The sequence below is a fragment of the Entamoeba histolytica genome, genomic scaffold (genome assembly GCF_000208925.1).
Source record: "Entamoeba histolytica HM-1:IMSS scf_1104750518121 genomic scaffold, whole genome shotgun sequence".
Taxonomy (NCBI): Eukaryota; Evosea; order Mastigamoebida; family Endamoebidae; genus Entamoeba; species Entamoeba histolytica.
This window is the reverse complement of record NW_001914982.1, coordinates 32509-47337: the sequence shown is the minus strand read 5'-3', so window position 1 is coordinate 47337 and position 14829 is coordinate 32509. Positions and strand designations below refer to the sequence as shown.

Here is a 14829-nt window from a genome sequence, read left to right as displayed (position 1 = left end):
TTTTCTATTTAGTTGTATTTTATTATTTGAATATTCATCTTTATCATTTTTATATTATTATCATTTATATCTATTTTCATTTTATATTTATTCTCTTTTGATTTATATTAATATTAATTTTATCTTTTATACTTTGATTTTATTATTATATCATTGATTATCATTTCTCCTTTTATTTATCATTTATTCTTATTATTCTTTTGTTTTTTTATATTCAATCTATATCATATATTCATATCATTTTCATTTATATTTTATCACTTATTATATGTTATAATAACATAACACATATGATTGAATATATAATAAACATCATGTTTAAATTATACATATAAATAATAAACATAAAAAAGAGTAAAATATTTTTCATTAATAAAATATTGTTAATCATTTTACATCATTAAATTAGACACTTTTTATTGAATATTTCTAATTTTTACAATAAAAATACACTTTTTATTTCTTCTTTTCATATTTTATTACATCTTTGTGATTTATTATTTTTATATTCTTTCTTTTTATATTCTCTGTTTTTTTACTTTTATTCTTTCTTCATCTTCTTCTACTTCTTACTTTCTTTTTATTCTTTTATATCTTTCTCTTCTTTTTTTCTATTATTTGCTTTTTTTCGTTGCTGAAGAAAAAGACATTAAAACAAAAGAAGAAGAAAATAAAAACAAAAACTAAATAAATAAATGAATGATAAATGTAAAAGTTACAAGAATAAGAAATAACAAACAAAGTACAATGAAAATACAAGAAGAAATACAACAAAACAAAGAAATAGAATTTTAATTGAAGTATTGTATTGTTTTGCAATTGATTGGTTAAATAAGAAATTATATAAGAAATTAAGATGGGAACAAATAGAAAGTATAATAAAAATGATAAACATCAATGTCAATAATAAAAAAGAATATATTAAATATATTAAAATGTCACATAAAATAAAAGAAAATACTAAACAATACATTAAAGTGAAAGTAAATGATATAATAGAAGGAAGAGTAGAGTGTAATTCAATAATAAAAAACATCATATTAAAGAATAACTCTACAGAAATTGATGAAGAATACCTTAACACTCTCATCAATAAAGTAAAAGAAATGAAAATAGAAAAATGTACAAACATTAATTACTACTTTCAAAGAAACGAAGCTGACCGATTAATAAAGGAAATTAATAATAGATGGATAATGTCAGGAAGCAGAATGCAGGATTATCTGCAAGATGATATGAAGAGGATTTCAATGATTATGCACCTCTATCTCCAAAATCAAATAATAAGAGATAAATTTGATGAAATAAAAGAAATCCTAAATAAAATAAATAGACTAGAAGATATAATCAAGGGAAATGGTACAGAATAAAGTGCATCATGAAATTAAATGAATATTCTGAAGAAGGAATAAAAGTCAAAGCACTAGAAAGAATAAAGTACCTAAAATATATGATGACTATGATAAAAGAAAGAATTAAATTTAATAAAAATGAAATAGTCAGAATCAATACAAATAAAATCATGTTTGATTCTAACAAGAAAATTAGAATAATGAAGAAATAAAAATGAAATATACCCAAATAACGATATTACTTTAGAATATTGGAAATCGTTATATGAAACACAGGTGATATTAAATATAGAGAAATGGAAAATAAAACAAATCACATCGTGGAATGAAAGATATATCAATTATGATAGTGTCATAATAACATTAAATGAATTAAATTTAAGTATAATGAAAATAAGTAACTGGAAAGCACCAGGAATAGACACTATATAAAAGTAATAAAAGACAAGGTAATGATAAAATATGAATAATAAATAAAAAGAATAAAACTAAACTAATAAATGATATAAGTATTATACCATCATAGCTATGAAGTATGTTTAAATAAATGAATCGATTTACAACCAATACTATAACAATGAAAAAAAAAAAAATAAAACCATTGTAAAATCACTCTAATAATACTAAAAACGTTAATTAAAAGATATATCTACTATTGGATTTTCTTCACATTAAGAAGTGGTTATTTCAATTTCTTCAACATAACCTATTGGAAATAACTCATATAATAACAAATTTAAAATGAATGAAAAAAGTATCATTACTATCCAGGATATTAAAAGTGATTGATAAAAGAAATTAAAAATATAGAAAAAATTATATTGTCATGAAATGATTTTTTATTATCTACTCAGAAATAAAAAATAAGCACAACAGAAGAGAGAAAAATTAGATGATGTTCATCTTCTTAGAATAAGAAATCTCATACATAAACTTTGTTAATAATTAACTACAGTTGGTATTTATTCGCAGACTTGTTTTATTCAATGAGTTGTAAATAAACAAAATTGAATGACAAATTCATTTAAGAGGGATAAAACTGTCAAAAATAAACGACTGGTCAGCCTCATACATTACAACGATTGGATATAATTCAGTTTGAGTTATTCCAACGAAAGCAGGTTTTAACAACACACCATTAATGATAAACCCAATTGCCTTATCTTCCTTTGAATACCAACAAACAACAGAATCTTCCATTGTGATTTCAGAATTGTAGTATTGGTGGTTTGGAGTATTTGGAGTTATCTTTTCAGAATACAAGTTTCCATTATAAATAGACATATAATATCCCATTTTAACCCATTGCTGTCCAACCGGAATAGTATCTGGAGTAGCATAAGTGAAGCCAACATACATAGCATTACAAATTCCTGATTTTCCTGGTGCACCAACCCTAATTGTGTATGCTGAAACTTGTTCAGGAATCATTGCAGTACTGAATTGTTTATGTAATTTGTTTGTAATTGTTGTACCTGAAACTAACATACCTCCATTTGAAACCTTAAATTTAATAGAATCTCTTTTTGGTAAGGAAGAAACAATAAAGTCAATCAATTCCTTTTTGTGTATCTTTTCAATATGAACTTCTCCATTGAAAACCATGTTATTTATTATTGCTTGTGCTGATTTGATTGTTTGTTTCGACAAGACTAAATCAAATATTTTTTTCTCAAATTCTCCACAATCCAAACTTGATTTTTGAAGAACAAAAAGTTGTTCATAGTCTTGAAGATTGATAGATGTACATATTTCTTTGATAGTTAACTCATTATGACTTAATATAAATGCATTAACACATTTTTTCATTGAGAAATAAATATCATCAGAATTAATTCCATATTCCATTAACTCTTTAACAATAGCTTGAATTTCATTGAGACTTTTATCGTTACAAATAACTTCTCCTTCAGTTAGATACATTAACACATATTTAAAAAGTTCCTTACTTCTATTTATTTTAATCTTCTTCTTTTCTATTTTATCTAACTCAGTCTCTTCAGTAACTGTCTTTTCTTCATTTTGAGATTCTTCGTTTTGTTCTTTTATTTCATCTAAACCATCCTCCTTAGGTTCTTGTTTAAAAGAAATATATTTAGCAAAGAAACTATTTTGACAACGATCACTTTGTATAACACTTTCATCAATAGTCCCTTCTCCATCAGTAAATTCAATTGTAATTTCTTTAGGATTAAAACTGCCAAGTGATTTTTGGAATCTTTCTATTTCTTTGAATTTTTCTTCATATTTTTTTAGTCGTTTTTCCATGCTTCTTAATGAAACGTCGATACTGATTAACATATCAGTTTTAATTCTATTAAAATCGTTAACAACTCCCTCTAAAATTTGTTCAATTTTAGAACTTCCATCTTTATGCATTTGAAGAAAACCTTGTAACAATTCATCTAACTGATTTGTTGCAATTACAGTATCTTCAGTTTGTGGGATATTTTGTTTTATATTCTCTACTATTCTTAACTTACTGTTCCCTTCAAGAATCATCATTTCTAAAAATGTCTTTTCATTAACTTTTAATGCCTCTTGAAGATTGTCTAATTTATTGTCAACTTCTTCCCTAATCACAGCAATCTCTTGTCTTTGTCGTTGAATCAATTCACTCTGTTCTTTGCAATTCATTCTTTCTTTTTAAGTTCTCATTATTTTTTAGATTTATTGATATTACAAAACGAACATAAAAACATTTTTATTGTGCAAAATGGTTCAGAACTTAAAAAAATCACTCTTCCTTCAAATTATGAGAAAAGCATTTGTTCAAAAAGAAAACACAAACACTGCCTTTTCAATTAAACATAATACTCCAATGATCAAAAAAATTGAAGTTTGCAATAAAAATTCTTTTGTTCCTTTCCCAAATGAAGAGGTTGAAGATATACCTTATGTAGATTGTGAAGAAATTATCATTCCTGATGATTTGGAAAATGAACGAATATCAAATGTTAGGAATCTCTTATTTCTTAACCCAAGTTTTAGTGATAGTGATGATGACCTTTGGAGTGGTGAACAAACCGATTTTCATTATTCTGATCAATCTTCAGATTCTATCTCGTTAATGTAAATTCCTCAATAGTATAAATAATGTTATATAATACACTTTTATTATGAAGTTTTTTATTGTTAATTTTATTTTATTTCTTAATATTTTATAAAATTCAAAAATATGAAAAATACTTAAAATTATAATAACAATGTCACTTCACCGAATTATTATTCGTGATATTAGAAATAGAAGTCAAAATACTTATGAAGTTTCTCCTCAAATGACCGTTGATGAATTGATTCACAAAATGGACCTACACCCAACATTTGGACTTTCATATCAAAATATTATCTTAGAAACAAATCGACCACTATCTTATTATAATTTTGAAAATGATACGTTATTATATGTATGTCCAACACCTCGTACAAATGTGATTTCTCAAATCTTGCCTGAATTTGCTGAATTATCACAAAGTGGTGATTTGCTCATTCCGTTCATCGAAAATTTGATTAATCAAAATGCAGAAGTTCTTGAAGCACTCCAAACCACTGGTCATCCTGTCAATTTTAGAATCTCAATCCGTTCCAACCAAAATGGTCAACCTACAACAAGAACTTTTCATGTTCAACGACAACCTTCTACTCACACATCACTTCCAGGAACTCAAGTATCAACACGAGTCCAACAAACACAAAATGGAACTCGAATGAATATCCAACGTCAAGATACACAACCACGTCAAAACCTTAATCAACTTTTGAACAATGAAATATTTAGATCAGTGATTAGAAGGTCTCAACAAGAACATTATGAAGAACGGTATGATGTTGACTATAATACAGCAATGGCATTTGTTCAATCTTGGTTAAATGTTACTTCTCAAAATCTTTCAAGGACTCAAACAGTTTTTAATGCATTTGTTAATTTACTAAATAACCCAAGAATTGTTTTATCCCAAAGTACTTTTGGTCAAGTTACTTCTCTTATGAGAACTCTTGCAGACTATCTTAATCATACAGCTTCAGTTATGGAAAATGAATTTTCTCAACGACAGAATGAACACTCTAGAAGAGTTCCAAATGAACAAATAGGAAGCGAATATTTAAGAAGTGAAGTTATTAACCAAGAAGAAGATTTGCTTTGGAGTGCCTTTGAAGAAACACTTACTGAAGAAGCTAGTCTTAACGAAATACAAGTTATGGAAAATTCTATTAATGAAATTAATACATTAAATAATTATATTATAAGAAATAATGAAAATGAAATATTAATAAATGAAGATACTCCTTTAGAACAAATAAATATGATTATTGACCAATTAAAATAAATTATCATTTAAAAATTATTTTGTTAAATTTTTTTTCTTTTATTAACCTTTAAATATATTTAAGAATCTGTCCTTTCATCTATTTTTTTATGTTTTGAAATAAGTCAAGAAATTGGATTTATCATATTTGAACAGAAGATTATATTATTTTGAGTATCCTTCTTTCTATAAGAATTTTAAATAACAATTTACATCTATATTGATAATGATTTTGATTATCATTAATTTTGTTTTAAAAAACAAATAATAATGATAAATTATGTGATAAAAAATTAATTATTTCCAAATACATATATCAATACCAACGACAATACAAAGAATTTGTGATAGTTTAAATAAAGAATACAATGCATCAATGATATATACATAAATGAAATAAAGAAAGATAATCAAAAGAGAGAATATAATTTTTAAATAAGTTAGTTTAGTTAATAAAGAAATGAAAGTAATAAGGAAAAAGAATTAAACAATAATAAAAAAAGAAAATACTAAATTAGTAAAATTATTGTTGAGTACATTCTTGAGGTGCTGGTTGTGTATTAGAATCATCTTGTGATGGTTTTCCGTCAATAATTTGTTTTATTGGTTTTTCGTCATAAGCGTCATCATCTTCATCAAGATCTTCTCCTTCATCATTTAATAATGTTTCATCAAAATAATTTACAGCAGCTGGAATTACTTCATTAATTAATGTAAGTAATGCTTGGAACATATCATGAATAGGTAATGCTTCTTCATCAATTAATCCATCATCATTAATATCATTATTTAATGCTAATTCTTGTGGATAAAATAAATCAAAAAATGATTCAACTTTTGTTTCTTGTTGATTTCTTCCTTTTTTATTTGTTTTTTTTCGTGTAATTTTAAATCGAGGATCTTTTCCTTTAACCCAATCTAATGGTGTAATTGTATTAATTTTTGGTTCTTCAAATTCTCCTTCAATATCTCCTAACTTATATGTAATTTGAATTGTTATTTGATTATTTCTTAAATATGGATTATTACCAAATAAGAAGTTAACATTATATTTAAAAAGTAATGTTGGTGTTCCATCTTTTAATGTACAATCTTCTGTTGAAAAATAATCAGCATTAATATCTTGAAGATAAGTTAATATGATTGAATCTTCTTCATTTCCTGATAACCCATCAAAAATCCCTGAATTCTTTAATACATGAAGCCAAAAACATGGTACTCCATTTTGATATTCTGAACTTTCATTTGCTGGACATTCATTATTTGCTTGATATCCTTGAATTTCTTCATCTGTTAATGGTGCTCCCATAATAATAGCTTTTCTACGTTCATAATATGGTTTGGCTGATTCATTTAATTTAATTTGTGATTCATGTTTTTCTTTTTCTGATGCTATCTTTAATTTTTGATATTCTTTAGCAATATTTTGACACATAGAAATATTTTGATGAACCTCTACGTTAACAAGTTTTAAATAATCTTCATATGTTTCAGCACTTAATAATTCAAAGTAATCACTCATTTAAGGGTTGCTTCCTTTTTCTTTTTAAGTTCTTTTTTCTTCTCATGTCTTAAAAACTATCTAAAAAACTATTATTTTTTATTAAAAATTTTTGAAATTTATGTGTTGTAAAACATCTTTACTTAAATCTTGGATGACTTACTTTTCCAAAGAATAATGGATATTGTTCTTCTCCAATTATTACAAAGAAATATGGTTTATTAATAATAACATCTCTTGGTGGTTCTAATGGTAAACAACATCTCATTAATGCAATTCCTGTAGCTGCTGCTGCGATTGTTCCTTTTTCATCTACTTCAACAACAGCTTTATGAATAGCTTCTGAAACACAAAAATGTCCTTTTGCCATTTTACTAAAATCTGCACGTTCATCAAATGCATTAATTAATCCAAGTTGTTTTAATTGTTGATTCATACTAAAAGATGTTTCAATTTTAAACTTTGGAATAGTAACATTTCTTTTTTCTGAAAACTCTTGAATTGTTCTTCTTACATATTCTTTTAATTCTCCCATATTTTCTTTTTCAAATTCTTTCATATTATTTGGCATAATAATTACCATTGAATATTGATTTCCAACATATGGAATACTAACTGATGTATATTTCTCTGTAAATACTGCTGAACATTCAATTCGTTCTTTCATTACTACAACTTCTTCATCTCCTTCAAATTTCATTTTCTTTTGAACAATTTTAAATGGTGTTTCCCATTCTCCTTTAAAATAAATAGCATTAACAATAACAGCAATGGTATCCCCACTAATTGTTCCTGGTTGAAGAAAATCAACAATTACTTTTCTTGTTGCTTCTTCAACAAATTTATTAATTTCTTGTCTAATGTTTTCTGAATCATTTCCAAAATTCACATTTTTCAATTGACAGTCAAGTGTAGTTATTGCCTTTTTATATTCTTCTGTAAATTCTAACTTTTGTGATGCCCAAATCCCATTAACTATATCAACAGTAACAGACATTGTTGGATCTTGTTGTTTAATGATGCTTTGTAGAAATTTGATAAAATTACGTTCAGGAATAGATGCAAAACCAAACACTTTTTCTAATTGTGTTTTTGTTTCAGCAGCAGCTCCAATGTAAAGTAATGAAAATGCAATAAACATTGAGTGTGTAGAAAAAACAATATCTTCTTTTATTGGTGATGAATTATACCAATCAACACAAAGTTTATAAAGAGCAATTTGCATATTTTCTATATCTTGATAATCCATTGACATGAATATTTATTAAGTTCTTCTTATTGAGTTTAATTCAGTTTATTTGAAGTATTTCTATTTTTATTTTGACTTTTTTGATTATAAAAATAACAAAAAAAAAAAAAACCAAAAATCAATTTATTATGTCATAAAGTTTTTACATATCATTTTCTTCTTTATTCAAATTCTTTGAAATTTTCAGTACAGAATAACTTACTTTTTGGATAAATTGGTAATGGTTCAGTGTACATCTTTATTACTTCATCTGAATCTATATTTAATGGTATATCTCTAATAAATCCATTAGAAACATCATTAAAATCTTGTTGGTCTTCATCTATTTCCATTTCTATTGTATGTTCATCAATACGAGGTGGATTAGTAAATTGAACAATAGGTAAATTAGAATTTCCTACTTCTTCGAGAATTGCCATTACTTTATTTAATATATCTTCAATATAATTTCTACTATTACAATTTTTCATTTGTGGATTTGTAGAAATAGTGATTTTCATATCAGGAACATAATATTCTAAATAATCATTAATTGGAATTTGATCAGGAATATTTAAATCACAAGCTGCTGCTGTTTCATAACACCAACATCTTGCAGTATTAGATACAGTATATCCACCTCCTCCAACAAGAATCATTGGAAGTCCAAATTTTTTAACATATTTCATACAATCACAATGTCCTTGAATTGATAAATTAAAAAATCCTAATCTATCTCCATTTAAACTATCTGCTCCACATTGCATTACAACTACACTTGGTTGAAAAACTTCCATAATTCTATCTATTATTGGATAAAATAATCTGTGATATCCTTCATCATTAATTCCATCTTTTAATGGTACATTAATACTATAATTCTTGCCTTCATCAATTCCAACTTCATCTACATCTCCTGTTCCAGGAAAATAATTATCTCCATATTTATGTAATGAAAATGTCATTACTCTATTTGTAGCTTTAAATGCTTCTTCAACTCCATCTCCATGATGATGATCAATATCAATATAAAGTACTCTTGAATGAACTTTAAGTAATTCTAATATAGCACATACAATATCATTAATATAACAAAACCCTGATGCTTGTGACTTCTTTGCATGATGTAATCCTCCTGACCAATTTACACAAATATCTGCTGCTCTTTCATTAATTTTCATAGCACATCCTAATGAACTTCCTACAACTGTTTGAACAAATGGATATAATCCTTCAAAAACTGGACAATCATCTGTAAAATTAAATTCTTCTAATGACTTTTTAAAATGAGGTTGTAATGCCATTTCTGGTGTAACTCTTTGTAAAAAATCAATATATTCTTTAGAATGGAACATTTCCATTTGTTCATTTGTTGCTCTCCATGGTTTCTATTTTATTAATTTCTTTTTGATTTCTTTTAATAAAGACCAAACATAAATATTTAGTCGTTTGTATATTCCATATTCCATAATTAAGTGATGTACTAATTTATTTCTTAATGGTTTCATTGGATGTCCAAATCCATAATCAAATTCTCCAACATTTTGATCATAGAAATAACACACTCGACTCATAGATTCTTTATTTCTTGTTTTTTAGTTCATTTCCTTTTTTCTCTTCATTTTTCATTACTTCTACCATTTCTTTATTTTACTATTCTTTTAAAAACTCTTTCACTTTCTTTTTTCATTCCTTTAATAAATTCTTTGTGAAAAAGTCAAAACCCTTAAATTTTTATCTTTTCTTCTTTTCTTCTTATCCTCTCCTATTGTCTTGTTGTTTCCTCACACCCTTTCTTCTCGATTTTTCATTCTCAACTCTTGTCTCCATCACTTATTAACTTTTCTATCTCTTCCTTCTCATTTGATAATTTAAATTATGACAATCATTCTCTTCTTTTATTTCTGAATGCACAAAACAACTCAACCAATTGGAAAACAACAAACAAGTAATGAAGTGTAGAATGATAATAATTTACTAAGTAATAAGAAACAAGTGAATATTACGTTTTGATTGATATAAAAGAAGGAGTTTCTAAAATATCATCAGAAGATAAATCGAAGAAGAAATAGAAATAATAATTAAATCACAGGATAATTTATTTGGTAATGAGTGTTAGTCACAATACTACAAGAGATATAAAATAGAAATGAAATGACTTTTAGATAAGACTCATCATTTTCTATCAAAAACATGAAAAAAGAGTCAAAAACATCAGAAGACACTCCTAATAATAAACAATAAACAAAAAAAAAAATAATAATACACTCAATTTGTTAATAATAAATCATTAATTTTTATTTTAACTTTGATTAAAAGAAAATGAAAGATAAAAAATCTAGAGATTGTTATTTGATGAGATAAATGGAAAGAAAGATTTCAATGTGGATTGTTAAGTTAATATAATCTACAAATCTTTATAATAAATTAAACAGTTGTTGATTTTCTTTTGTTGGAGTAATAAGAGTGGCATTATCAACATCAATAAGTTCTTCTTTGTTAAACCATGAAAGTAAAGAAGGTTTTCTTTTCAATTTAATACCTTCACTTTTATATTTTTGTTCAGTCTCAAGAACAAATTGATCAAATGCAGCAGTTTTACTAAACATTTCAATGAATTTTCTTTCTTCTCCAAGGAAGAAATAATCTTTATAAAATTCTTTTACATTATATTCAGTGTTTGTTTCTATCATTGAACGAATTCTTATTTCAATATCTTTAATAAAACAATTCATTAGTTCATTAAAAGCCTTTTTAATTATTATATTTTTATCATCTACTGTTTCAGAGTTTGAATAAATTGGTTTTAATGTATTGTTAATTGAATTTATCCATTTACTTGGAATTAATTCATAGTCAGACTTAATTATTGTTGAGTCAGTACTCTTGATAATTCCTTTATCAATGTCAACAAAAACAATAATATCAAATAAATCTATAATTTCCATAATTGATGGATCTACTCCAATAATAAATGGTGTTGGTGTTTCTGTTAATTCAGTATATTTGATTGGAAGAAATGGAACAAGTAAATGTTGCCATTTTAAAGGTGAAAATATTTCTAATAATGAAACAATAAATTCTGATATTTTTTGTGCTGAATTTGATTGAATAATAATTCTTCTTTCATTTAATATTGATGAAAATAACATCATTAGTTGAGTTATAGGAAGACAAAGTAACGATGAAAGACATCCAGAAGAAGGTTGGTTTATTTGTTGTGGTAAGTGAGAATGAAATGAAAATAAAGGATAATTTAATTGGTTTAATGTTGGTAGTGGAATTAAATGATGGAGTGAAGATAAGAACAAAACTCTTTGAGGTGAAGGGAGTTGAATGAGATGAAGGAGAATATTTATGAATAATGACCAATGGAGATACTGTGAAGTAAGAATAAATGTACATTCATCTGTTTGTTTTACATAACAAAACATTTGTTGTTGAGAATCTATACAAAGAAATGAACTATGAAGATAAGATGGTGCAATAGGAAAAAAGAATCTAAAGAAATTTTTATCTATTTGGTGTTTAAAAGGAAAACTTTGAATAGGAAGTTCTGTGTGATTGTCAATTTCAAAGAATGAGACCACCAATGGATATTCTTGATTCATTAATTTCTATAAAATGAAAACTTAGTTTTTTTTTGTTTTTTAATTTATGTTTTTTTTTCTTTTCTTTTCTTTCATTTAATTTTGAATTTTTAAATTTAATTATTACTTCATAAATTATTCTAAATTATATTACTTTTATGTAATTTATTTCTTATTCAATTTTATTGAAATATAGAGTTTATTTAATAATGAACTATTAATTATTCTTGAAACTAATACATTTGAAGATTTTTATTGAATATTTTTCTTTTTTCATATCGTTATTATTATCATTTTCTTTTTCTTCATTTATCTTGTGTATTTTTATATTTTTACAATAATAGTTGTAAGAATAGACACATTATTTTTATTAATTTACACTCTTATTGAGTTTGTTAATAATTAAACTCATATATTTTTTAACTTATCTTTACTAACGCAATATCCCTGTGTTGTGTTTATGAAAAACAATCAAATTTCATTTAAGGATTTGTTTTATATTAGATAAAGTTGATTTTATTGGATTTTATTTGTATTTGTTTCTTTCAGTCTATCCACCACATCAAACAATTGTTAGAACAAAATAATCTTATTCAAATGGCATTGCTACAATACTGCGGTTAATGATGACATATTAAAATGTTTTATGAATTATTTAAGTCTTTCTGAAAATATTAATTTAAAGAACTTATACAGTTAGTATTGACAATTTCACTTTTTATCTTCATCAATTTCTATGTTATACAAGAAATTATTAAAATAAATTATAATAGTTTAATCAATTAAACACACTTAAAGAATTTCTTACAATAATTAATGATAGAGATGGAGAAATATCACTATTAATTACCAATAATTTCTAACAGAATGTTTGATTTGAGAGAAAGAAGTATTGATATACTATTCTTTCTATATAGTAATATAAAAATTGGTAATTTGTAAATATAACACTGATTATTGTTTTTGAACCATATTTATATGAGTATTATGTGTTTCTATGAAATGATCAAATATATCATCTACATTAGTTTCATTCAATGAAAGTAATTCAATAATATTATATGAACAAATTTCTTCATATATTTCATATTCTTGTTCTGTTGTATTTATCTCTGATTCTTTTTATTAATTTCTAATAAATCAATTTCAATTTCATCAAGAACAATATAGTGTTTAGGTTTATATGTCTTTAGTTCTGACAACCAATAACTTTGAAGACTTTTTAATAATTCTTGACTGTCAATAGAATAACACAATAAAAACACACAAGTGTATCGATATAATGAATGTTTATCTTATAATTCTCTCATCATTTTGTACCAAATAAACATTTTATAGGTGATATTTTTATTGAATAATAGCATTAAAACTGCTAGTTAATGTTGGGAGACAATACGTTAGATATTCTTTATTTACAAATATATTCAATAGATGCATTTTCCAATTGTATTATCATCAGCAGCATGTTTTATTTTATTCACTACAAATCATCAATGATTAGTTATCTCATTCTTTAACTGTGATATTTTCCTATTCTTACTTTTATCTTTTAGACTTTCATCAATATTTTTTATTAAACACTTTAAGTTATTAATGTAAAGAATAATGTGATGAATATTTTATTGAGTTGTTTACTCATATTAGTTTTGAATGATAATAGAATTGTTATTATAATTGGTTCAATTACTTCATTATTGAAGAATCTGATTTATAATTTATTTATCCTTATTAAATAAACCATAATTATAAAAATACATATAATAACATTACAATCATGAAATGATTAATAGAAATGGTGTATGATTAGATTAACTCATAATGGTAAAGAAAAGTTCTCAATTTAATATTAAAATTGTTATTTGTTGCATTGATTCTATGAATAGATGATAGGAGTTTGAAGTGAAACAAATGATAAAATGAAAGAAGATGATATTATATTAAACAAATGGTGTTTTAATTATGATTAATAAGTTAATTTATGAATTAGAATTTGCAAATGTTGTTTTTATGTTATAATGTAGTTAGTAGATAAGACATAATTTAAAATGTTTTAATAGAGTGTAAAAGGAAGAAAATGTATGAAAAATATAATCATATTTTAGAATAATCATATTAAAGTCTTAAAATACATAAAGTATCAACAAATCATTTATTAAGAATAAGTTATTGATGTTATTAAACTTTCATTAGATTAGTAGAATAATTTATTTGAAAACGAAGATTTGAATAACTTCAATTCTAATTTATTTTAGAAACAGTATTGTTCATAATAATTTATCAGCGACACAGTCAATACTATGTAAGCAACATTGGTTCTTTTAATTAAAAATTTTATATCATCTAAATTTTCAATTAAATGGTTGTTATTTTAATTCATTAATGGCAATGTATAATAAAAAATTACTAATTATTATCTATTCTAATTTTAAATGAATTTAAGGTTTCATTCTTTAACCTTTCTTTTTCAAATTTCATTCATTAGATTAATTTAAGTGATTTGATGTAAACTTAGTTCAAATTGCATAACTCGATTTATAACTAAATCATTCTTCCTACTGATATTTTTTTTCAAAATTTAAAAGTGTTAATTGATTGCACAATGTCAATGTTTCTAAGAGAAGAATATAATTCTTTCGTATTTTCATCTTTTTAATACCTATTTTATCTTTTTACTCAATATTAAATGTTTATTCACGTTTTATATTACATGAGAATATCTAAGAATAAATACAATATTTGTGTAATTAGAATGAAGTAAATAGAAACAATGAAATTAAGAATGTTTAATGTGAAAATATAAAACAATACCATTCTTCATTTTTATAATTCAATTAATAACAAAACAACGCTA

General features: G+C 24.4%; 7 protein-coding genes across 7 annotated transcripts, besides 2 other annotated features; 2 read left to right on the top strand and 5 right to left on the bottom strand.

Moving 5' to 3' along the window:
- Nucleotides 1-747: 747 nt before the first annotated feature.
- Nucleotides 748-1802: a repeat region.
- A 175-nt stretch (nt 1803-1977) lies between these two features.
- Nucleotides 1978-2065: a repeat region.
- A 307-nt stretch (nt 2066-2372) lies between these two features.
- On the bottom strand, nt 2373-3989 carry EHI_119370 (uncharacterized protein; the record flags this gene model as incomplete). Its single annotated transcript, XM_645166.1, has 1 exon — nt 2373-3989. The coding sequence occupies one exon, from the start codon at nt 3987-3989 to the stop codon at nt 2373-2375; it is 1617 nt and encodes a 538-aa protein (XP_650258.1).
- A 118-nt stretch (nt 3990-4107) lies between these two features.
- Nucleotides 4108-4428, top strand: EHI_119360 (uncharacterized protein; the record flags this gene model as incomplete). The annotated part of the gene is made up of 1 exon (XM_645167.1): nt 4108-4428. The coding sequence occupies one exon, from the start codon at nt 4108-4110 to the stop codon at nt 4426-4428; it is 321 nt and encodes a 106-aa protein (XP_650259.1).
- A 130-nt stretch (nt 4429-4558) lies between these two features.
- Nucleotides 4559-5680, top strand: EHI_119350 (uncharacterized protein; the record flags this gene model as incomplete). Its single annotated transcript, XM_645168.1, has 1 exon — nt 4559-5680. One exon carries the CDS (start codon nt 4559-4561, stop codon nt 5678-5680), a length of 1122 nt encoding a protein of 373 aa, XP_650260.1.
- Nucleotides 5681-6182: 502 nt separating this feature from the next.
- Nucleotides 6183-7181, bottom strand: EHI_119340 (nucleosome assembly protein, putative; the record flags this gene model as incomplete). Its single annotated transcript, XM_645169.2, has 1 exon — nt 6183-7181. The coding sequence occupies one exon, from the start codon at nt 7179-7181 to the stop codon at nt 6183-6185; it is 999 nt and encodes a 332-aa protein (XP_650261.2).
- Nucleotides 7182-7299: 118 nt separating this feature from the next.
- EHI_119330 (serine protease inhibitor, putative) lies at nt 7300-8415 on the bottom strand (the record flags this gene model as incomplete). The annotated part of the gene is made up of 1 exon (XM_645170.2): nt 7300-8415. The coding sequence occupies one exon, from the start codon at nt 8413-8415 to the stop codon at nt 7300-7302; it is 1116 nt and encodes a 371-aa protein (XP_650262.1).
- A 155-nt stretch (nt 8416-8570) lies between these two features.
- On the bottom strand, nt 8571-9962 carry EHI_119320 (histone deacetylase, putative; the record flags this gene model as incomplete). The annotated part of the gene is made up of 2 exons (XM_645171.1): nt 8571-9776; nt 9822-9962. The coding sequence occupies 2 exons, from the start codon at nt 9960-9962 to the stop codon at nt 8571-8573; spliced, it is 1347 nt and encodes a 448-aa protein (XP_650263.1).
- Nucleotides 9963-10701: 739 nt separating this feature from the next.
- Nucleotides 10702-11999, bottom strand: EHI_119310 (uncharacterized protein; the record flags this gene model as incomplete). The annotated part of the gene is made up of 1 exon (XM_642886.2): nt 10702-11999. One exon carries the CDS (start codon nt 11997-11999, stop codon nt 10806-10808), a length of 1194 nt encoding a protein of 397 aa, XP_647978.2. The 3' UTR covers nt 10702-10805.
- Between the last annotated feature and the right edge of the window lie 2830 nt (nt 12000-14829).